We start from the raw sequence: 24,527 nt of genomic DNA on the forward strand, positions 1-24,527 counted from the left end.
AGATTTTATCTAAAAAGTTTTTCAAGAATTACCTATTTATTAATAATAAAATTTAATATAATATTTAATTAGATGTTATATAAAGAAATTATTTCGGAATTAATTAATTATTAAGCTATTGTTATAATTTAAAATTATATAAGAATTAATTTAATATAAATTTATATATTTATTAAATTTATTTTATATAAAAGAAATTATTTAAACACTAGTTCACTACTAATTTATTATTATTAATTAGAACTAGTTACGAACTTGTTTAGAATTAATTTACGTCTTTATTAACAAATTGTTTAAGGGTTAATTTAGAATTTATTCCGAACTAGCTCTAATAATAATATTCTATAAATACCTATATATATTTCATTTCCCAATTTAATAACTATATTTATTTATTTAATATAATAGATCATTTTTCTATATTCTTTCTATTTAAAAACAAAACATATTAGGATATCTTTTATATAAGTGATAAAATTAACTTTATTAATAATAGGAAGAATTCTAATTTAAAACATATAAATAAATAAAGATATATTGTAATTAATATAAACGCCGTTATATATTAATCTTATAAATTACTTAAATTATAAAAGAACTTGTTCCGAACTAATTCTAATAGTAATGAAGTAAAATTATTAAAATAAAAGCGTAATTTAAAGTTATATATTATATAAGCTACTTAATTAATTTAAATGGTCATTTATAATACTTATTAATTATAATTCAATTATATTTTATAAGAAAACACTTTTTTTATCTCTTTTTTATTTAAAAATTAAATTTATTAAATTTCTTTCTATAATAGAAATTTAAAAACCTATATTAGAAAGAAAGTATAAGAATTTAATATATATATCTAAAAGAATGAATAATATAATTGATATAAATAACGTCAATTATTAATTTTCTAATATTATTTAAATTATAAGAAGACTTGTTCAGAACTAGTTCTAAAGGCGTTAAATTAATATCTTTATAATAAAGGCGCTATTTAGAATTATATATTTATTAATTATCAAATTCATTATGAAAATTATTTATAATAATGTTTTAAGATATAAATTCTTTATTTAATAACATTATTAGTAGTAGTTTCACTTTTTCTATCAAATAGGTTTCTATTATACACTCTCTTGTAAATAAAAAGAATTTATTTAAATTTTCTATATAAAAGTTATTTATTAATCAGTTTTCTAATATAAAGTATTATATTAATATAATTATACTATAGTAATTATAAAGTATAATAATATTAATAAAGTATAAATTATTGTTTTATTTAATTAAATTAACTAAGTAAAGTATCACAAAGCTAGCCTATAACATTCTAGCACTACATTAACTACCTTATATACCATGCCCAAAGCACAACAATCACATGCAACTATACGTATACGCGTACACGGACTAACCTACCAAGGCCCTCGCCCATATAGCCAATCCTCCACGAACACCTTCCTTTCTTCTTCTCTGTACAATAATATATATCTTACCTTATACCCAATAATACTTCGCCCTATAATAATTTATTATACTTTACTATTATACTACGCGTACTTAAAAGAGAAATTAATTAATCAATCGTAATCGTATACCGCGACCCTAAAAATTTAAACCCTTATCAATGGGATAAATATAAAATTCGACCTTAATATTACTAAATTCGAACTAAAAATCATTCAATTAAGTATCCAATCTTCTCTCCTCCTCTTACCTCCAAAACAATAACTATAAGAAATCACCGCCGTTATAATTAATCCAATAATCAATATCGGACATCCTAATTATTATAAATAACTTTATCGTAACTACCGCAATCGGATCTCTCCAAACCTCTAACCTCGCAAATTAAATAATTTATAATAACCTTATAAAAGTATTTACAAACCTTAATAATAATCCCTTCACTAACCTTCCTTCGACTTTAATTATAAAATACGCTCTCGCTCTTACGATTATTCCTATCTTCTACAATATAATTATCGCTTTAAATTATTTAATTCACAATAATATTATCGAAGCCCGCGACTACACTCAAAAAATTTAAAAAGAATTAAAAGAGTCCTAAAAAGAAATTGCTAAACTTGATAATAATTTAGCTACTACAACTCTCTAATACAAATTCAAAATTAATGAACTATATAAAAAAATTGCCACTTTAAAACAATCGTTCACCGACTTTAAGGCTAACACTAATATCGCTTTTTAAAAACAACGCAAAAAATATATTAAAACTATCAATAATTTTTGCGATTAATTAAAGTAAACTAACACTATTAACTTTACTTACGACCCGGCCCAAATCCCTAATAACCCTAGCTCCTTAAACGATTCCAATATATTAATTATAACTACCGGCAATAATTAGTCAGTATTATCCTATTCGTACGTCCTACTATTTAACGCCAAAGGTAATACCCTTTTAAAGCGTACAAAACGCTACCGCACCTAGTATATAAAGATTAAACTATATTCAATTAATAAGGCCGCTTACTTTGTATCTAAAGTTAAGTATTTTTTATATATCGCTAAATCCCTAGAAAGTACGCCCTTCTCCGCTATTAAATCGGACTTAACTACAATTTTCGAATACTCTACCAACAATACCAAATAGAAATAGAAAACCGCAATAGACCTTTTCGCCGAACTTAATACTAAATACGATAATGTCGACCTTACTATTTGCGCTTACTACGAATTAATCGAGCTAAATATAACTAAGGATATATATTAATAAATTTTCGAAAACTAATTCACTTTACTTATTAATTGTTATAAATTTAACGACACTATAAAAATCTATTACCTTCGTAATAAAATTACTAAGGAAGTCCGGACTGCTCTTATTGTCTAATACCCCCAACCTACCGATAATAATTATATAAAATAGTTTAAAACCGCCTAGGGCCTCGCCTAAAACTTCGAAAACAATATTTACCATAATAACCTCGCCAACCCCTTCTATAAACCGAAGACTACCTCCTCTACTTCTACTATAAATAAGCATATTAATTAAAGTAATACTGTTATAAATTTCAATAAAATATCTACTATTAATATTACCCTACGTAATATAATTTCTTAAGAGGTTTTTAATTACTATATATAAATAAATACTTATATTCGCTATAGCCATTAAAGTTACTTTTCAGTTATATCCGTACCAATATCAATTTTAAAAAAAAAGTCCGCCTATCCCGTAATAAAAGTAAAAGTCGCAAAGGAAGCAAAAGCAACAAAGGTAATAGTAAAGAAAGTAACGCTACTCCCTAATAAAACCAATATGGTTACAACTAATAATAATATAGTTAATACCGCCTAGCTAAAAATTATTAAATTAATACTATAAATATAACCTCCGCGGTTGCCCAAAACTACTAAAATACCCCAACCCCTACCTATCCAATCCCTACTTACTAATCCAACTTCATTAACCCCATCCAAAGTAATAAAAACGGCGTCGTCGGCTAATAAAGAAATATACAACCTCCAAACTAAATCGCAATTAAAAGTACGAATCTATATTATAAATACCCTAAGTTATTAAATCTCTCTATCTATTTATTTAACGGATTATATAAATTATACTATTTTACCCTAATCAATAGTAATTACACTATTCTTAATTTTATTAATAAATACTTCGTTTACTGTTATCAATTTCCTTATTACAAATTAAAAACACTAAAAATCTTCTACTTTGCTAATAGAAGCCTAACTAAAAGTAATATTACCTACTTTTCTAAACTAACGATATAAGTAAAACTCTATTACAAAATCATTAATTTATTAATATATAATTTAATAAAGGATAATCTAATTATTCTTAACTATCCTTAATTCGTTTACTACGTCCCAAGCATTTCCTAACCTTACAACTCCATATAATTCACCCTAATATATAAATTAAGAAATTATTTCCTAAAAAACGCCCCTAACTATATACGCCGTACCCCTTTAAAATTCGAAAGTAATTATATTATTCCTTTATTTAACGCACCGGGCACTTACCTAACTCCTATATATGAAAAAGCTTCCTATAAAGAGGTCTTGGACGAAAAAAAACTTACCTTCGAAAGGGAACCTAAATTCGATTATATATATAGCCCCCAAACTGACATCGTATACTATATTTCTATCTCCACGATTATAAAAAAATCCGCTTATTAAAAGTTTAATTGCTTTAAATACCGAATAACTAACTATTTAAATACTATACCTATCGGTAAAACCCCTAATAGATTAAGGTAAGCCTTAATATTTTTAACCGTACCTGGCTTTAAAACCCCACGTATTTCTCTAACTCCCTACCAAGTAACTAAAAATATCCGAACTAATAATGCTAATTATTGTATACCGGTCTACATCTATAGTATACCCTATAACCCTATTAACCCTAATAATATTAAAGAATTATTGGTAACGACTTTTAATTAATTAATTAAAAAGTATAAATTATAAATCATTTATATAATAAAGGCCCAAATAATAGAAAATATTGAAAGAATAAATAAGAAGGACTGAATTAAAATAAACGGAAAAGGAAACGTCCTAAACTTTAGAAGAATAAATAATAGAATATTTAAAAAAAATTAATAGAAGTATTAATAAGAAAAAAAAAGATATAAGTATTTATTTGGTAGTAATTTCTATAAATAAATTAATAGCTTAGCTGGGATTAGGGATAAAGAAACCCTCTACGCTATAAAAATCGCTAATTTAATACCGCTTTCGAAGATAAAGGGGAATTTCCTATATTACGAAACCGTTATTAACGAATATTTCGCAATAGATAGCGTATCCCTAGATAAAATTATATCTGAAAACGTAATGAAATTTTATAAGAAGGCTAATAAACTACTAAAAACTACTAAATAAATTAAAGTAAAATTCCCTTTTTAATACTAATACTAAATTAAAATGTTCAAATACCAAGGCGTTGAAATACTACTTCTAATATAGTCTTATAATTTCAAAATCGAATTCCGCCTGAGAACTACCCCGCTAATAGTTTAAGGCTGCTTATTTAACCCCAACGAACTAAATGTTATTAAAAATAAATTAACAATAATTTAACTAAAAGATTCATTCGGCTGTCCTAATTTAAGGCTTCGTTCTTAATCTTACTCGTTAAGAAACTAAAGGGCGGAATCCGCATTTATATTAATTATAAAAGTATTAATAATATAATCCTAAAATTCTACTACTTATTACTGCTAATTAAAGAAACTTTCGACGCTATCTACTGGGCTAAAAATTTTATTAAATTCGATATTATTATTACCTTTAACCGTATTTGCGTTAAATAAGGCTATAAATAACTAATTACTTTCATTACACAATTTAACTTATTTAAATCCCTCGTTGTACCATTTAATTTACGAAGCGCGCTAAATGCTTTCTAGAATTATATTAATAATATTTTATATAATATTCTGAATATTTATGCAACTGCTTACTTTAATAACGTCCTTATTTACTCTAACAATATTAAAGACTACGAATAGTATATTAATAATATCTTCGACCGCCTAGTATAAACCGGCCTTAATATTAATATTAATAAATACAAATTCTATATAATATATACAAAATACTTAGGTCTAATTATCACCCCGAAAGGTATCGAAATAAATCCGAAAAAAATTAAAATTATTACTAAATAGGTAGTTCCAAAATCTAAAAATTCCCCATAATTTTTCTTAAATCTCACGAATTTCTATCGGCGCTTTATATAAGATTTTTCAATAATAATAACCTTACTATATAAATTTACTAAGAAAAACGCCGCCTAAATTTAAACTAATACTTATTAACGGGCCTTTAACGTATTAAAAGAAACTTTTATAAAAAGCCCCGTTTTGAAAATCTATAATTAGACCAAAAAAACTGTTATCGAAACTAATACTTCAAACTAGGCTACAAGGAGTACCCTTTTTTAATATAAGGATAACGGAATACTATACCCCGTCGCCTACTTTTCAACTAAATATTCCTTGTAAAAGTATAACTATAATATCTATAATAAAGAATTCTTCGCCATTATTAAGTGCTAAAAGAATAGAAACTAAAATTCGAAAGCGCCTAATAACCTTTCAATATCCTTATAGATTACAAAAATCTATAAACTTTTATGACTAATAAATAACTTACTTAATATTATATATAATAGTCCTAATTCCTATCCTAGTTCAACTTCTTAATTAAATATATACTGGGTTCTAAAAACCTCTACCCGGACGTATTAAATTAGAAACTAAATAACCATCCTAATAATATAAAAAGTAATAAATTTACAACTAAGAAACGCCTGCTTTTAGACCTTTTATAATTCGAAAATAATTATTTCTCTAAAGAAGACCCCGTAGCGAATTTCTCCCTATACTTATTAAATATAAACAACCTTAATAATAAATTTATCGACGATTTAATCCGCATTAATTACAAAATATCTATCTTCTTATAAAAATTCATTTCTTATTTAATAAATAAAATACAATGCTAATAGCTACTAACTATTAAAAAGGTCTTTTATTGTACCTTCTCTAAATACTACGCCGTAAATAGTATTGTAAAATAGCATAATAAAATAATTATCGACCCCTACAATAAGGAACTCTAACGCCAACTAATTAATTGTTAATATAATTCCCCCAGCGCGGGCTACCCTAGCTGCAATATTATATATAGACTCCTATAATACGAATTTTATTAAAAGGGGATATATAACGACGTAAAAACCTTCTATAAAAATTACCTTCCTTATACAAAAATAAAATTATTTAAACGTAATTTTATTAAATATTTTAAATTTGTAGCTATATTGTGAGTAGTATAAAGAAACGTATTTATCGACTACGTTACCCTACTACTGGGAAGTACCTATTTTAATTAAACTTTTAAGTATATTGCTATCGTTGTCGACCACTTAATTAAAATACGGTATTATATTCCTACCGTAACCTTAGAGACGGAGGAATTTGCTAACCGCTTTATCGACTGTATTTATTCAATTTATAACCTACCTAATAGTATTCTATCTGATAGAGGCACCCAATTAGTATTACGTTTCTAATCCACCTTATATAAAAAACTATCGATTATTGCCAAATTAACGGACTGCTTCTAACGAATCTAAGACTTCGTTATTTAATAAACCCGTTGAACTTAAGAGTATTATAAAGATAATGCTAACAAAAAACGTATTGACTCTCCCAAATACTGCCCTAATAATATAGTACTATTAAATATAATAAACTTCACTAACGGCCGACCGTATTTAAAGTTCTATCTACGGTAGTGTCACGCGTGGCCAGGGATAGGTACGGGTGCAAGGACTGTACTACCCTAATGGCTAACTTGGACTAAAGACAAGAAGTTGAGGAAAGAAGGAAACCCCAAAAGGGAAGGCTAGATGGGAAGGACTGGGTTTTATACCCTGAACTCTGGGAGGGAGCCAGGCCAAGCCCAGAACCTGAACCATCTGAACCAAACCCGTGAATGGAAGCCACCCGTGAATGGAATCCATGACGACTGGTGGTGCCAGCCGTCACAGGTAGGAGAGTCCTTTCCGCGTTACCCGAGCGGAGAATTATATAATATACTTCATACTCCCAACTAATATAAAATATTTACCAGTATTCTATATCTCTATAGTACAACTATAAATTGGCAAAAACTTTCTCAGCCAAAATATATCTTCTAACGTAAAGGCAAATAATGGGCGCGTAATAATTAGGATAAATAATTATAAAGAATAAGAAGAATAAAATTTTAAAAAATTTATTGACTATACTTAATTTAACGGTAACTATCACTAATACTACCGTATCGAATAGAAGGGTAACCACTAACTGACTTAGGAACTTAAAGATAACGTTATTAATTACGAAAAAATATTCTAACACTTCTACTACGAATTCCCCAATAAACTTATACTGCCGGAAATCGAAATTATACTAACTAAACGAATTTTAATACCTACCGCTGCCGCTCTAATACCAATCTCTACTTTAAAACCGGTCGCCGTTCTAAAACTACTGGTACCCCCTAAACGCCGGTCTACTTGTATAACCCAACGTAAAACCGCCGCTGTCATTGATATAACGCAACTGTTACCCGATACGATTATAATTATAATAAGGCCGGAGAATAAGCTCATAGCGTATAAAGAGCGGGGATTAAAAATAGCGTTTGCGAAGATAGTAAAACATTTAATAAATATCTAATTTAATCGAATACTAAAAATGGAATTTATAAATTATAATAAAATATTAGAGGATTACGAGAAGGGTTTAAAATAAATAATTTAGAGTATCATTATATATATATATATAGATTCGAAACTACTAGAGCTTCTTTTAAGGGGGGATAGTATTATAAGACTAGCTTATAATATTCTAGTATTGTATTAACTATCTTATATACTATACTTAGAACACAATAGTTATGTATAGCTATACGTATATGCGTACACGGACTAGCCTACTAGGGCTCTCGCCTATATAGCCAATCTTCCACGCACACCTTCCTTTCCTCTCCTCCGCACAACAACGCATATCTTACCCTATACCTAATAGTACCTCGCCCTGTAATATAAAGATATGTTCCAAACTAATTCTTAATTAGTTTATGCTTATTATATTAAAGTTTAGTATTTGTATAGTACATTCTAAATGTATTAAGGTATAATTGTTCCAAACTAGTTCCCAACTAGTTTAGTAAAATCTTTTTATTTGTAACAATTGGAAATAGTTAAAATCAATTGTTAAGGCTTCTAAAGTCAGCTGGATTTTGCTTACGGTGTGGGGCGATACCCTTGTCATAGTCTTGGCGCTCCGATTAGGGGCCGAGGTCAGACCTATGTGTGAGGTGACCCGGGCACTCCCCCCCAGCTTTCTCGTACTTCTCTATATATCTACAGCAGGTTAGCCTAAAAAAAGTGCGGTTAGGGTGTTAGTGCTCTTTGCGGGCGTACCCTATACAAAGCTCCGTGCGCACTAACATTGCAATAGCGTACGGTCCGTCCTTCCCGCAAACTTACCGCAATAGAAATTGTTAGGCTTGATATTTATTTGCACTTTTCTGTTAAGCACCCCCTGAAATACGTAAATCTGCTGCACGCGTGCATCGCGGCGTACGTTCATCTCCATTTCTATCTGTTGTAACTTGGCCTCCCCGAATACTATTTAAAAATATGAATTCCTTTTTTCTATTTGCATTTCTATTTACACCTCCATTTATACTTCCATTTGCACTTCCATTCATTGCATTTTAAAAACATTAACTCCTTTTTTCCATTTGCACCTCCATTTGTACCTCCATTTGCACCTCTATTTAGTTATCTACCTTAAGGACCTTTATTTCACACCTCGATTTTAAAGCAGTGGGTTTCTCCCTACCTTTTAGCTACGGTGCAACCCAGTATCCAGCTTCTATACGGGCCACAACCCAGGATCCAGGACCGCATACAGAGCCGTACGCGGGCTGCAACCCAGAATCCAGCCTTACAGCCTCAGGGAAGGGTCGAGGCTACGCCGCCCCGAAGGGCCGTCGGCGTGCCTCCCCGAACACTAGTGGAGTTACTCATTCCCATTCGACATAAAGTGATTAGGGAGGGCACTTCATGGTCCTGCCCGGTAGACCGTACTAGATAAGAGTTGTGGCTCTAAAGGCACACCAGTATACAAATTGCTTCAACAACGGCAGTTAACCCGATGACTGTAATTTCATGAATGTAAACAACCCCCTTTCCTCATACACACACATACCGAACCTCAAAAGCCCTCCTCTCCCTTCGTTTCCCGTTGCCAACTTCCCATCATCCCATCCATCCCTCATAACATAAACTCATAATCATCCATAAGCCTACAACTTCCCCCCATCCCCATCCCCTTACTGCGCAGCAGCGAACAAACTCATATAAACCCCCCACGCAATGCCCGCCAGATTCCCCGCCAGACTCCTCGCAGCCACCGTCTTCAACACGGCAAAATTGACAATACTCACAAACGGCCAAAACTTCCAGCTCGCCACCAGCAAACTCCAAAACTCCCGCTTCGACTCCTCCCAGACCCAGTTCCAGTTGACGGAGTGATACTGGATCGCGTTGCCCCTTTTGATGCCGTCCATCAAAAACCAGAAGCTGTTATCTGCCCCAGAACCGAATGAAGAGGTGGCCCGGTGCTGCATAGCCGCTTGCGTGCCGTGCATGAACATGCTGAACAGCAAAGTGTTGACGGCTGCTCCCACGGTTTGATCGAGGAGCCATTTGATGAAGGTGTTGCCTTTGTTGAGGGCGGGTTCGACGAGCGTGCCGAGGGAGGCGGAGTCGTCGAGAGACTTTTCGTCGGAGGCGGAGGCGGAGCGGATGGCGGAGGTGGTGGGGGAGATGTGGTGGGAGGGGAAGGTGGTTTCGAGGAGTTCTTGCCTTTGGGGGAGTGTTAGATTGTGATAAATGATATTTCTTGATGCAGAGGGGTGAGGGATCGATCTCCGGAGTAGTAGTTGACCACTTCACGTCCCCCGTCCATCAACGAACTCGGAACTTACCACAGAAAATTGGGAGGCGTGGAAATCACACCAAAGAGGAAGAACTGGAATACAGGTACCCAGTCGATCACCAAAGGCGTCTGATAAGCAGAATCAAAAGTTGTCAGCATCGATATCTCTATGCATGGTGCATTACGTCATCGCTTCCGTGATGAACGTGAGCCATGGAGAAGGAGTTCACATACACCATCTTTGTAGGCACTGATGGCCTGGGCGAGAACGTTTGATATTCCCGCAATGACTGACGCTTGTAGCGTGGCTTTGACGATAGGCGATAGCTCGTTATCATCTTTCTTTGCGGGAGCTGCTGCCTTGGGCATTTTGAGATTGAGGAGGTTCCTGCTGTTTGATGAGTTCAGTAGAGGTATGCGGATCACTTTTGAGGATAGTATTGATTTCGAGGATAGCGAAATGGAATATGTGTAAGATGTGAGAGGCAAGAATATTAGTTGTGAAAAATAGATGTGGCTTTTGGGAGGAGGAGGAAACTAATAAAGCTGTAGCCAAGGGGACGACTAGCATAGCGCCAGATGCCCCACCGATTGGGCAACACAACAGAAAACCGGATGAGATAAAAAGACAACAACGAACTTACCCAACCGATCACGAGAAAGAACGCAGCTCGGCCAATGACTTCAAACATGAGGAATATGATATTAAGGAACAGACAAAGATATTTGATCATTTTGGCGAGAAAAAGATGGCAAACAGCTTGAAGTCAGTACAGGTGTCCACGACTATAGCTCAACCCATCGCGTCGATGAGATGGGGGTTGCTCGCCTATTAGTATACGAACCAACAGCTGACGAACTCGGAGACGTCCTATCAAGCGAAATGCTGTGCTCGACTATAGCCATGCCCATTTAGGTAGGTACGCCCAGGTATTTGGTTTAATGTTATCTATGTTAGATATTCGGGGTTGTCTTATCGGTCTCCCCCTTTCCATTACATGAATGTGGTGACACCCCGGTTATATCCGGCGTGGTACCTAACCTCGTTGGTAAGTGACCGAGACCTCTTTTGGACTATTCTACCGACTCTCATTTGAGATCTGCATACGCCCGCACCGTCACTCATTATCATACTAGCTGTGAATGGCTGAAGCCGTGGTGACCATATATGCCATGCATCACCCGTTATGCCGAGGCTCCTTCTTGTCCCCCAGCAATTATTTTTTCGATATTTTGTCTATACCCTCATTAGTCCGCCGAACCTCCAATTCATGGACGGCTCAGAATCCACATGAAAAAGAGCTGCACGATGTAGGCGTAGAAGAAGAGGAACTGGAGCCTCTGCGATCTCTTTGCCCGACCCTCGGTGGGCATAGTTTGCATAGGACCCTGGGCGTTGTTGTTGTTCTCGGGAAGAAGAACGTATTTCAAGGAGCGCATCTAATGAACGTAGGTCAGTTAGCGATCCCATCCCGAAAACGAACTGCAGGGCATCATACCAAGAAGAGAGCGTTCGCGAAGAAAGTGTAACCAAAGACAGTCCAGCCGATCACACCACCGGTTCCCTTGCCGCCATTGACAATCTCGGCAAGAGAGATGGTGACAATAACGCCAACAAACTTGTACCCAGAGTAAGCGACGAGGTCCAAGAGCTGCGATTCGTTGGAGATGCTCAGGAGGTAGCATCCCAGCTTCAAGCCCAGGATCTCAACAATAACCACCACTAGCGCAGTTGTCGCAATGTATCCGAACAATTCCGGCTGGAACTGACCGCGAAGACCGGCGATGAGGGTCTGGAGGAAGATGTAGGTGACCAGCGACATGACCGGGATATACATGTCGGGGCTGTTGATGTCGTCCCTGGGAGGCAGGTACCAGCCTTCCTGGCCGCCGGGGCTTACTGTCTGCTTGCGGGACCAGGGCTTGTGCCTCCAGGGAAACAGGACAAGGAATAGCTTGTTTATTACGTAGGAGTTGGTGACGTTAAAGTAGTGTTTAAGCGCCGAGACACTGACAAAGCGGTTGACCTGTAGCATCTCATATTAGCATGCGTCTCCCTCCGCGACAGGTAAACCGTAGCATCCTTACATTCTGCTCGAGGTATTCCTGTCCCTGCTTGAAAGCTGTCTGTCCGAACTGCGAGGCCAGCTGCGCGGCCGGGTCGTTTATGAAGTTTCCGTATTGGCCGAACATATTTCCTGACGGCGCCCGCCCTTGCTGCTGGTAAGGACTTCCATCATAGCCCGATTGGGGTTGCGACGTGGGCGGCGGAGGCGATCGTAGTTGGGGAACAGTTGAGACGTGTTGCGGGACAGGGTGGTGTAAAGGGGGCGATTGCCCGTAGCCGGATCGCTGCATTCTGTCGGTTGGTGTTGTATGAAGTGGAAGGGTGAGTTTGGGTATTAGTCGCGGTCCTAAGACTCTTTCCGCGGGTCGATTAGTATGGAATTCGTCTTGGTGCTAAGATGTCGGTATTGCGCGCTCGTGTTGGCTGATGTTGCGTGGCTTTGCGAGGCAGCTCTGGAGACGGGAGATGCGATGTGTTTCGTGGAATCTGGAGATGCTGTCATTACCAGATGGCCCGGACAGCAACACCCTCAGGCAGCTGGACGCCTGGACCCCGTAGACCCCCCTCGACCCCCCTCGACCCCCCAGCCGACAGCACAACCCCTTGCCGGCCTTGGCACTCGACCGCCTGCCGTGCCAATGGCCTGATGACATCTTATCGGCGCCCTATCCACCAACAAGTCCAACGGCCCCACCTAAGGTAGCTCGAGCGTGTTCCAGAAGCGCGGCGCCTGTCCCACGCCGATGCACCATTATGACAGTTTGGCTTCCACCTGCATTGCCCGAGTCTTGGTCTTGCTCGAAGCACTTCACTTCCGCCCCTTTTCCAACTTTTTACTCTTTCAATCCTCACACTCTCTTCCTCTTTGACACAATTCGCACTCCTTCAAACGCCAATTGACATCAAGGAGGTTATATACCAGCTTACCACTTCGAAACGGGGAACCTTCAGACGAACCATGTTGGACACTTTCGAGATCCTGACGACGTCAGGGGTGGTGTTGTGGTCAAGGACATACGCCGCCGTCAGTCCTGCTGTGGTCAACAACTTCATTTCCGACGTCTTCATCGAGGAGAAGAGCGCCGTTGCTGGTACCAAGGATGGCGCTTCTGCGTCGGCCAATCCGCCTTACAAATATGACCAACATACACTGCGCTGGTCGTTCGAGAAGGAACTGGGTATTATCTTTGTTGTATGCGCAACTCCTTCGCCTTGTGCTCTTTTCAACCCTTCACGGCCACTTGCTGACATCATGATTCGCAGGCGGTTTACAGATCACTCCTACACCTCTCATGGATCGACAAGCTCGTTGACAACATCCGGACCATCTTCGTGAACCTCTATGGCGACCAGCTCAAGAAGCCGAACGTTACGCTTATTCAATGCGCCAGATTCGATAACTACTTCGACCAACAACTGCAAGAGCTCGAGAAGACGGGCAGTAAATCAGATTCGAAAGACGTTCGCGCATTCCAAAATGAACCTTTGTCAGACGACTTGAGCGATATGCCCCCGCCGCTACCTGGCCTTGTCCGTGGCGGCCGTGTTCCGAGCAACAGCAATACAAGCAAGCAGGGCGATTCGGACTTCGATACATCGCCGAACGCATCGCGGCCCACCACTCCCGCTGTAGCAAGTCACCTTCTGGTGGCAAAGCCAGGTCCGGGAGGCAAGATGTCGAGAAGAGCGAGAAAGCTACAGAATACCAACTCTGCGCCCGCTTCTTCGGGGGATGAAGCGTCTGCCAAACGGGCCAAGGCCAAGGCCGCCAAGAAGGGAAGAAAATGGGATGCGGACGGCCTTGCTGACGAGGAGGATGATGTTCAACTCGACTTCTCCACCTCCAAAGCTACAAGTGATAGTGAAGGTGAAGCAGGAAGGCGGCCGGCCGTTGAAGAAGTAGATGCCTCAACATGGGGTTCGACCACAAAGGGAAAGTTTGTGCTCAGGGACCTGGGCGACGAGGTTCACTCGATTCTCGCGTCTGCGGAGGCCAAAAATTCCGCATCCAAGACCGATGCCCCAACTGGTCTGGTGGGAACAGGTCTGAGTGCTATTGGAGGTCTTTTCAGGAACGTAGTGGGTGGCAAGGTCTTGACTAAGGAGGATTTGGATAAGGCCATGAAGGGCATGGAAGAGCATTTGTTGAAGAAGAACGTCGCGCGCGAGGCTGCTGTGCGCCTCTGTGAAGGAGTTGAGAAGGAGCTTATTGGTGTCAAGACAGGAAGCTTCGAGAGTAAGTCCGGTTGTCTTGCCCTCCAATATGCAATGACAGAGAGCTGACAACATTGCCCAGGCATCAATACCAGGATACAAAAAGCCATGGAGGTCTCGTTGACCAAAATGCTTACGCCCACATCCTCGCTGGACCTTCTTCGCGAGATCGACTCGATCACATCACCACCAGCCACGTCTCTGCGCAAGGCGAGACCCTATGTCATGTCCATTGTTGGTGTCAACGGTGTCGGCAAATCGACCAACCTGTCAAAGATCTGCTTCTTCCTCTTGCAGAACAAGTACAAGGTGCTGATTGCGGCTGGTGACACCTTCCGCTCAGGCGCCGTTGAGCAGCTGGCGGTGCATGTGCGCAACCTCAAGGAACTCACACAAAGAGAAGGCGGCAAGGTTGAATTGTACCAAAAGGGATACGGCAAGGATGCCGCTGCGGTGGCCAAGGATGCCGTCGCATTTGCTGCCCAGGAGGGCTTCGACGTGGTGTTGATTGACACAGCCGGTCGTAGGCACAACGACCAGCGGCTAATGTCTTCGCTTGAGAAGTTTGCCAAGTTTGCGCAACCTGACAAGATCCTGATGGTTGGCGAGGTAAGAAGCATTCTATTCTGCACTATGAGCTATTTTTGCACATATTGTTTCTCTGATACTGACCCTCTGGCTTCGCAACAGGCACTCGTCGGTACCGATTCCGTGGCTCAGGCCAAGAACTTCAACGCCTCGTTCGGAGCTGGCCGAACTTTGGACGGGTTTATCATCTCCAAGTGCGATACAGTAGGAGATATGGTGGGCACAATTGTCAGCATTGTTCACGCCACGAACGTTCCTGTTTTGTTCGTGGGAGTTGGACAGCATTATTCGGACCTCAGGAACTTTTCTGTCAAGTGGGCAGTCGAGAAGCTGTTGAGCAGCGCATAAACTGCGTAGCCGGCCGTTCGGGGGGACTATATCAATTTGTATAGCAGATCATTCTTTGTACATGGCTCTTGGAATATCCACCATGGATAACCGCATATCCAGTCGGCAGTATTAATCGATATAATTCATCACAATCATCATTGAAATGTAATGTTCGAACTTCCTTCGTTGAGAGCTACTGTGGAGAACTATTGAGTGCTGTCAAACGCCCCTGAACCCCTTTTCATGATAGGCTTGGCATAAACAACTGCTGCCTTTGTGAGAAAAGTCCCTTGCACGTGACCACCCGTTTAGCCCCGCCTCGCGTTTGTCCGAGTCGCGTTTCTAGTCTGCGTCCACTAACATCCCACCTTATCACATATCTCGGTTGCAGAACCCAACTTCTTTCCTCTGACGATTCCACAAGACCCATTGGCGTCTTCGATCGTACCTTGGTCCTAGTCCTAGGTTGTCGCCGTCATCGATTTCCACCAAAGATGTCGATTGAAAATGGCGTCCGGAGGACATGGCAAAACAGTCAAGGGAGGCGCCCTTGAGGAGAGCTTCACCGAGGATGTCCAAACCCAGCCCGGCTCAGCACCGCCTCCGTCCACTCTAGCCGCGGAGCTTGTCGAAGGCCTCCCGAACAAATCTCGACGCACGAAACCCGACGAGATCACCGAGATCAAGCGATTGTGCACCATTATCGAGAAGGAAAAAGACAAGGCCGGTTCGGATCTGGAAAAAACACACGAAGAACGACTTGCGTACAATCACATCCTCTTCTATGTCTGCGCCGGACCTGTTCTTGATGTCGTCAAAACCGATGACCCGTTCGCGGATTTCGCCCGCTTGCAGCTTAAGGCCCAGAACACCATTAGTCTTCTCAAGCTTGCCGTCCAGGAGACCCCGGATGTGCTGAACCGGACTACTGATGGGAATGAGTTCTTCTTACGCGGCCCGGAACCGCTGTGGCTATGGTTCCAGCCCAGGTTGCTCGCGCTTCTGGGTCGTGCTAAGCTGCTGGGTATTACATCTGCCATTGAGGACTTCTTCCACCTTACTTTGCAAACCGTTGCTGAACATGTGCCCCTCTGGGATCTTGGCCCACTCTTGCTTCAGTATTTTCAAGCAAGCTTGCGCGGTAAGCATTAGCGACGAGTCCCAACTGGTCATGTAGACTAATCGCTAATGTCAATGTAATGCGCCAGCCATACTCGAGCATTTCCAATCGAGCCCGCTTGCCGACATAAAGGCACGAAACTCTACCCTCGACATTCAACTTCCGCCGGACACGTTTCTTCGAGCCCTGGACCTCGATGATGCAAATACTCCCTCCAAGCTCTTCTATACCATTCGGGATTCCGAACATGCTATCCGCCACGCCATCAGCATTTTCCACATCCTCAAGACATCCATTCTGCCCGTGGGGGGTGCTGAGCCTCCGTTACTATACCGCGAAAACATTGCTTGGATGATGGATTTGTTTCAGCCGCTTTTCTCTGTTTTAGTCGACTGGTCGACACAACTGAAGATGAGTCTAGCGCCCTATGTTCAGACAGCTATTGACCTAGCAGAAGCCGCGGACGACACACTGCGCCCAAAAGCGGTATCTGCCCTTGCGTTGATATGCGGCGAGGTATTTGATAGGTCCGAGCAATATCTTGGCGAAGACGAGTTTGGGCTGGCTATGAGAAAGACCCTCTCTTTGGCTTTGCTCCATCTCGTCAAGGAAGCAGATAACCACAGGTCTTTGATGCAGTTAATCGAATCCCGAGTTGTTATTCCTGCCGTCAATTTCACTACAGCTAACCTCCCTAATTCAGATTTATGGGTTGGTACCCCAGGAATGTCACCTTTTGATTTAATTGACGCTAACATCCATTTCAGAGATCAGCCATTTTCCTCCAGCAGGCAGTGTCTGCGGAGGCTTCTTCTTGCCAAGTTCTTGAAGAACTTAATTCTAGTAAATTCATTGACGTCACCCTTCGCCAGCAAGTCGAACAGTTGGGCTTCGATTCCGTTGTCGAGGACGCTGAACCAGCTCCTAAACGAAGGAAACTTGTGGAGCACCAAGCAATATCAGCCGACATTGTCGAAGAAATATGCCGTGTTGCTAACCTGCCAATCTCTGAAGACATCTCGTCTCTAGAAGATAGCCTAATGTGAGTTGGCCGAGTAGAAGGCAGGCCTTGCTTCTTTTCATACTAACAAATATAGTGATGCTTTTCCCAAGCTGACAGCACTTCGACAATGCCGAGTCATTGAGCTCATTTCCTTTGTCCCGTGCGCTACCGATAATACACTGGGACTCGAAGAAGATGGTTCGGACTCTTCGGCCCCCTCATCGGCCTCTTTAGAATGTTCCCATTGCTCCATATTCGGATATTCAGCTTTTACGCAGGCATGTGACGATGTCGTTACAAAGACCACTGCCTACAAGATCCTGGAGAAGCTTATCAAGAGTCCCAGTTTCCGTGAGTCTAGGCGCCCTCGTGTGTACGCGATGGTGCGTCTACAACGCATGTTGCGGCATACCGTCCTTCCTGAGTTCCGCGATCTGGAACAGTCGGTACTTGGACAGTGGTGTGTGCAGTCACTACGCAGCTCTATACGAGAGCTTCGTATTGGTGCTGGTCGGGCACTTGCCGTCCTGTTAGACGAGCCGGATGCTCCTGGATTTGACCGTACTATCGCCAGATGGAACCGAAACAATGTCCTTGATATTCTCAAGTTAATCACCAACGAGGACGCTCTTCATTTGCACGAAACATGCATACTGGCTTGGGGTCAAGCAGGAAGAGTTGTATCTGCCGACCACCTTAACCTGATTCTGATCAAGCTCGTTGAGTATCTGGGATACAACAACTCCGTCGTGTCTGCTATGGCTGTTAACGAAATTCTCAACATTGCAACCTATCGTGGAATAACGCCCTTGGAGCTATTTGCGCCATACTGGGAGAACATGGCGGTTCTGGTGGTCAAGGACTTGGTTTCGGCACCGCAGACCACGAGGTTGGTTGCAGAAACTTTGCAGCTCAGCATCCAAGAACTTCTTTGCCTGTTACAGAAACACGCTCTTCCATGGTTGGTATTGGCGAAGAACCTAGGTGTAGTCAAGAAAATCGCCAAAGCCCGGGGTGATGAGTCAACATGGCGATCATGCACTGACAGCGTCAACTTCCCCTCGATCGTTGCTCTTCTCTTGATCCAGGATGTCCCGGACGTCGAAGAACATGCAATGGCACTGCTCTGCGCGATCTCCCCCAAATTCAAGGAACTCAACCCCGATGAGCTCAACCCCAATGAGAAACGGCCGGCGTCTGTACGCGATCAACTCGCCGAGATCTTGGGATCTGACCCGTTGGGAATATTATTCGAGCTTTTCAAAGCCAGTGGCGGGGCTGACGAAAACAAAAAGGCACTAGTACGTTTTGTGCACTGATATATAGAAACCGAAGGCTAACAATACGCAGATAGGCAAAGGTCTCAGTACCTTGGCAACTCTGATCTCACCTACAAAAGAGAAGGGAGCCGAGCCACCGCATATCATCGAGCGCTTCTTAGGAAATTATACACTCGGGCTGGTAGGGCGACTCAGTGAACGAATAACAGATATCGATGCTCCTATCCCAGATAGACGACGATGCCTCAGAGCAATGGAAGAAATGATCAGAGTTTGTCGATCATCTGTATCAACCGCTCGGTCACAGGTATGCTACTCTGAATCAGTGACTCCGGCCTGGAAACACGTATACTCACCGCGCTCTTCTCATAGATATCGGCATGTTTACTTTCTGCACTAGGCTGCGACGAGCTTCGTTCTGATGCCTTTTCGTGCTGGTCGGTCATGCTTATGAACATGGACGAGACGGATGTGCCAAACTTACTTGACACCACGCTCTGGGTGATCACACATCATTGGACATGCTTTGACGACAGTACCAAGCAACAGGCTCAAGAAGTCCTCGACGCCCTTTATAAGACTAATGGGCATGATCTCGTGAAGGCAACGGCCTCGATGACGACTTTCAATCATCTCCCTGACTTGGCTGAACACCGCAAGCGTTTGGATCTTCTGCCGGGGTCTGAATTTACTCGTCAAGACCTTTTCCGCACGTTTCGCCGACGACTGAGACACGAGCATCCAGGTGTTATTGAACAAGCTTTGACCGAGCTCCTCGAGTTATTGCGGCAACATCAAGACTATATCCAAGCATCCGCTCTCACTGAACAACCCAAATCGTTCATTCCGGGACTTACACGCTCCGTTCTTGATTGTGCAGCCAAGTACAATGGTTGGCAGCCTGGGATCATGCGCCTCTGCGCCGAATGCATGGGTATCATTGGGTGCCTTGACTCGAACCGCATGGAGAGCAATCGAGAACAGAAGCGGTTTGTCGTCAGTTACAACTTCTTGGATGTTAAAGAAACAGCGGACTTTGTGTGTTTCATGCTGGAGAACGTTCTCGTCAAGGCTTTCCTTTCAACTACAGACACGAAGTTCCTGAGCTTCCTTTCGTATGCGATGCAGGAGCTCCTGGCCAAAACGGGCATCAAGATCGCTTACCAAACTCAGGGACAGGGCCACCACGAGACATTATACAAGAGATGGCGGAGTTTCAATGATATAACCAAGGAGATTTTAACGCCATTTCTGACATCCGATTTTATCGTTTCGTCTAGCATGACTGGGCAGGACACCAAATACCCGGTTTTCCACCCCCAGAAATCATATGAGAGTTGGCTCAAAACGTTTGTTCTCGATCTTCTTCGCAACCCACAGAACTCTAACAGTCAGATTCTCTTTCCACCTCTCTGTCGACTTATTAAGGTCCAGGATCTTTGTGTCAGCGAGTTCCTGTTGCCTTACGTGGTGCTACACGCCGTTATTGGGGGAGAGCACTCTTCCCAGAAACCAAATGACACCCAGATGCTCGAGGGTGAGGATGGGCCATCCACCGCCGAGGCCCGCGACGACAAGACAAACGGTTCGGAATGGAGGGAGAAGGTAATGGCTGAGCTTAAGACCATTTTGGAGTATCAACCACCGGAAACCGCCACACATTCCGAGAAAGAGGAAGTCAAGCTTTGCTACGAGGTACGTACATGTTCTCATGACTGTCTTTTACTGTTACTGACCAAACTAGGCCGTGTTCCGGATTCTTGACTACTTCAAAAACTGGCTACACGTCAAAAAGTCCCAGCCAGCACCTAAAGAGAAAGATGCGATGTGGTGTCCATTGGTTGAGGAGGTGCTTTCTTCCCTTGATCCGGAACTTGTTGCTCGACGAGCGATCGACTGTGGGCAATATGCTCGCGCTCTTTTGTTCCTAGAGCCACACATTGAAAGTCGCAGACACCAGGCTATAGGTGACGAAGCAACTCGTCTCATGCGATCGGTGCACGACATCTATACCCAGATCGACGATCCTGATGGGCTAGATGGTATATCCGCGTGCATGAAAGACCTTGGGTTTAAGGAGCAGGCTCTCAGCCATCGTAAGGCCGGCCGATGGACCGCTGCGCAGACCTGGTACGAGATACAGCTGGCTGAATCGCCGGATGATGTCAATCTTCAGCTCGACCTCTTGACCTGCCTGGAGGAATCAGGCCAGTATGGTGAGTGACCTCTGATATCTTTGAATTGATGATACGGAGCTGACATTGCGTCCAGACAATCTTCTGAGCTTTGCTGAAGGAATCGAGAAAACACCAAGCAGTCTGGGTAAGGTAATGCCTTTTGTTCTCGAGGCGTCGTGGGCAACGGGCAGATGGCAGATAATGGAGAAGTATCTACGGTCGTACACTGAGGGCGACGTAACCGATATCTTCAACCTCGGTATCGCTGATGCCCTGCTCTGTCTCAAGGAAGGTGACGGAGCAAGGTTCGAAGAACTTTTGCAGGCAATGCGGGACAAGGTGGCCGGCTCCATGACCTTTTCAGCGACATCATCGTTCAGAACCTGCCATGACGTGATGCTGAAGTGTCACGTTCTGGCGGATCTTGAGATGATTGCCAATGCGGAGCCAATCGAGGGTGAAGGCCATGAGCCTCTTATGAAGGCTCTAGAACGTCGCTTGGAGGTACTCGGTGCCTATGTCAGCGACAAGCAGTATGTGCTTGGGGTAAGGAAAGCAGCGATGGAACTAATGAGGTATGTGTCTTGTTTGATCCCTGAACTTATCGAGCTCGTTTCTGATGATTCACTAGGCCGAAATTCGGAGACGAAGAGATATCCTCGTCATGGCTGGCCACTGCTCGCTTGGCTAGAAAGTCTGGCTCGACTCATCAGTCTTTCAACGCAGTGCTACGTGCGCAGCAGCTTGGAGATAGCTCTGCAGTCATAGAGTACGCCAAGCTGTTCTACAAGGACGGCCAGCACCGCAAGGCGATCCAGCTATTGCAACGCGCCATCGACGACGACCTCTTCAACAACGATAGCATGATGGTGATAGATACCCCGACATCTAGTAAGAGCCAGGAGTCTCATCGCAATCTACTGAAAGCCAGAGCCCACTTGCTTCTTGCTAAGTGGCTCGATTCAACCGGCCAAACTCACGCTGGCGCTTTACGCTCAAAGTTTCAAGAAGCTGCCAAAACCCACCCGCAATGGGAGAAGGGACACTACTACCTTGGGCGTCACTACAAGAAGGTTTTGGAGTCCGAAAAGGCGCTCAGCCCGGATGATCAAAGCGACGCATATTTGACCGGCGAGACTGCCAAGTTGGTTATAGAGAATTATCTGCGCTCACTCAACTTTGGGACAAAGTACGTGCACCAAACCTTGCCACGAATTCTCACCCTATGGCTCGAACTCGGGACTCAAGTCGATGCACCGTCACTGGGCAGGGTGACCTTGTCCGCGGAGCTACAATCACGTCGGAGGACCATTCTCCATGAGCTGTATAAGCATTTCAACAAGCATCTACCCAAGATGCCAGCTTACATATTCTACACGGCTTTGCCGCAAATTGTGGCTAGAATAGCCCATCCGAACAACGATGTATTCAAGGTTCTGGAGCAGATGATCATCAAGGTGGTGGAAGCACACCCCCGACAGGCTATCTGGAGTCTTTTCTCCTTTATGACCGGGCGCATGAACAGCGCTAGACGACACAGAGGGCACAAAGTTCTGGACGACCTCAGAGCCATCGAGAGAAAAGTCGATAAGACGGGCTACGATCTAAGGCAGTTGCTCAAAATGGGCGAGAAGCTTGCCGAACAGCTCCTTTTGGCATGCAACAAGGGAGATTTCCAGAGCAATAGGACGGTACGAGCGAGTATCACGAGGGACTTGAACTTCAACCACAAATGCACGCCGTGTCCGCTGGTGGTGCCGATAGAAACGTGCCTCACCGCGACATTGCCGACCTTGACGGACAACATCAGGAAACACGGGGCATTTTCCGGGGACGTCATCACCATTGATGGATTCCTTGATGATGTGCTTGTGCTGGGATCTCTAGCGAAGCCGCGCAAATTGACGGCACGCGGATCGAATGGGCAGCTCTACGGTCTCTTGATTAAACCGAAGGATGATCTCCGCACCGACCAACGCCTCATGGAGTTCAATGGATTGATCAACCGGTCGTTGAAGCGCGATACTGAATCCAGCAAACGGCAGCTCTACATCAGGACGTACGCCGTCACGCCTTTGAACGAGGAGTGCGGCATCATCGAATGGGTTGACGGTCTGAAAACCCTCCGCGATATCCTCCTGGGCATCTACAAGACACGGAACATCACACCCAACTACGGGCAAATCGCAGAGCTGATGAAGCAGGCGTGCACGTCCGACGACAATCTCCATCTCTGGTCCGAAACCGTACTCGGCATGTTCCCCGACGTGCTACCGGAATGGTTCATCTCGCAATTCCCCGACCCATCAGCCTGGTTTGCCGCCCGACTGCGGTACACGCGCTCCTGCGCCGTCATGTCCATGGTCGGCACGATCCTCGGCCTCGGCGACCGGCACGGTGAAAACGTGCTGCTAGAGGAAGGCAACGGCGGCGTCTTCCACGTCGACTTCAACTGTCTCTTCGACAAGGGCCTGACTTTCGCCCAGCCGGAAAAGGTGCCCTTCCGGCTGACGCACAACATGATCGCGGCCATGGGCATCTACCGCTACGAAGGCCCCTTCCGGAACTGCAGCGAGCTGACGCTCAAGGTGCTGAGGCAGCAGGAGGAGACGCTGATGACGATCTTGGAGGCGTTTATCCATGACCCGACACTGGATCTGCAGAGGACCAAGAAGAGGAATCATGATGTGGTGAAGCTGAACCCGACGAGCGTGGTGGAGAGTATCAAGCGCAAGGTTAGGGGGCTGTTGCCGCATGAGAAGATCCCGTTGGGCGTGGAGGGTCAGGTGGAGGAGCTCATTAAGCAGGCGACTGATCCGAAGAACTTGGCTGCTATGTATATTGGATGGTGCCCGTTCTTGTAGTTTGGAGTTGTATGATATGGTACTGATACAGCGTATAGATAATAGACAGCGTAGTTGGAATGTTTGTTACCTGGACGGGAGTTGTTGATATCAGAAGCTCTTTTTGGCTGATAGCGCTACAATGAGGTGCTACAGTGCTACAGCGCTGGAAGGGCAAGTAGTACATATGTCAAGTGCAAAGGGGTGCCAACTCACCTGCTCCTTCCTTGTGTTTCTGATTGCACACCACTTGTGCCCTAATATTAACTGATTGTCTAAAATGATTGACGACAAAAATTTTTAACCTGGGCATTTCCTCACCGCAAACTACCTGTTTTGCACAAGTTCTGACGAGCATCATTTGTTGTTGGCGACGGTGACTTCGTTGGCATTTCTATC

The 24,527-nt window shown here is 42.7% G+C and overlaps 4 protein-coding genes across 4 annotated transcripts; 2 read left to right on the forward strand and 2 right to left on the reverse strand.

The window, feature by feature from the left end:
• Positions 1–1,188: 1,188 nt before the first annotated feature.
• On the reverse strand, positions 1,189–3,887 carry B0H65DRAFT_438573 (uncharacterized protein; the record flags this gene model as incomplete). Its single annotated transcript, XM_062825377.1, has 12 exons — positions 1,189–1,196; positions 1,416–1,473; positions 1,497–1,519; positions 1,718–1,731; positions 2,294–2,354; positions 2,498–2,504; positions 2,602–2,657; positions 2,696–2,710; position 3,067; positions 3,421–3,522; position 3,600; positions 3,880–3,887. The coding sequence occupies 12 exons, from the start codon at positions 3,885–3,887 to the stop codon at positions 1,189–1,191; spliced, it is 354 nt and encodes a 117-aa protein (XP_062686702.1).
• Positions 3,888–9,897: 6,010 nt separating this feature from the next.
• B0H65DRAFT_505247 (transport protein yif1) lies at positions 9,898–12,863 on the reverse strand (the record flags this gene model as incomplete). Its single annotated transcript, XM_062827976.1, has 6 exons — positions 9,898–10,432; positions 10,555–10,634; positions 10,740–10,896; positions 11,797–11,945; positions 12,005–12,532; positions 12,594–12,863. The coding sequence occupies 6 exons, from the start codon at positions 12,861–12,863 to the stop codon at positions 9,898–9,900; spliced, it is 1,719 nt and encodes a 572-aa protein (XP_062686703.1).
• A 448-nt stretch (positions 12,864–13,311) lies between these two features.
• B0H65DRAFT_451613 (signal recognition particle, alpha subunit, N-terminal-domain-containing protein) lies at positions 13,312–15,857 on the forward strand. Its single transcript, XM_062826062.1, has 4 exons — positions 13,312–13,765; positions 13,837–14,809; positions 14,870–15,396; positions 15,478–15,857. The coding sequence occupies exons 1-4, from the start codon at positions 13,532–13,534 to the stop codon at positions 15,721–15,723; spliced, it is 1,980 nt and encodes a 659-aa protein (XP_062686704.1). The 5' UTR covers positions 13,312–13,531; the 3' UTR covers positions 15,724–15,857.
• Positions 15,858–16,056: 199 nt separating this feature from the next.
• On the forward strand, positions 16,057–24,451 carry B0H65DRAFT_43963 (phosphatidyl inositol 3-kinase). The gene is made up of 9 exons (XM_062825430.1): positions 16,057–16,846; positions 16,914–17,536; positions 17,593–17,867; positions 17,923–19,129; positions 19,179–19,415; positions 19,481–20,803; positions 20,853–21,324; positions 21,380–21,860; positions 21,917–24,451. The coding sequence occupies exons 1-9, from the start codon at positions 16,213–16,215 to the stop codon at positions 24,147–24,149; spliced, it is 7,485 nt and encodes a 2,494-aa protein (XP_062686705.1). The 5' UTR covers positions 16,057–16,212; the 3' UTR covers positions 24,150–24,451.
• Positions 24,452–24,527: the final 76 nt, after the last annotated feature.

The sequence above is a fragment of the Neurospora tetraspora genome (genome assembly GCF_033439725.1).
Source record: "Neurospora tetraspora strain CBS 560.94 chromosome Unknown B0H65scaffold_1, whole genome shotgun sequence".
Taxonomy (NCBI): domain Eukaryota; kingdom Fungi; phylum Ascomycota; class Sordariomycetes; order Sordariales; family Sordariaceae; genus Neurospora; species Neurospora tetraspora.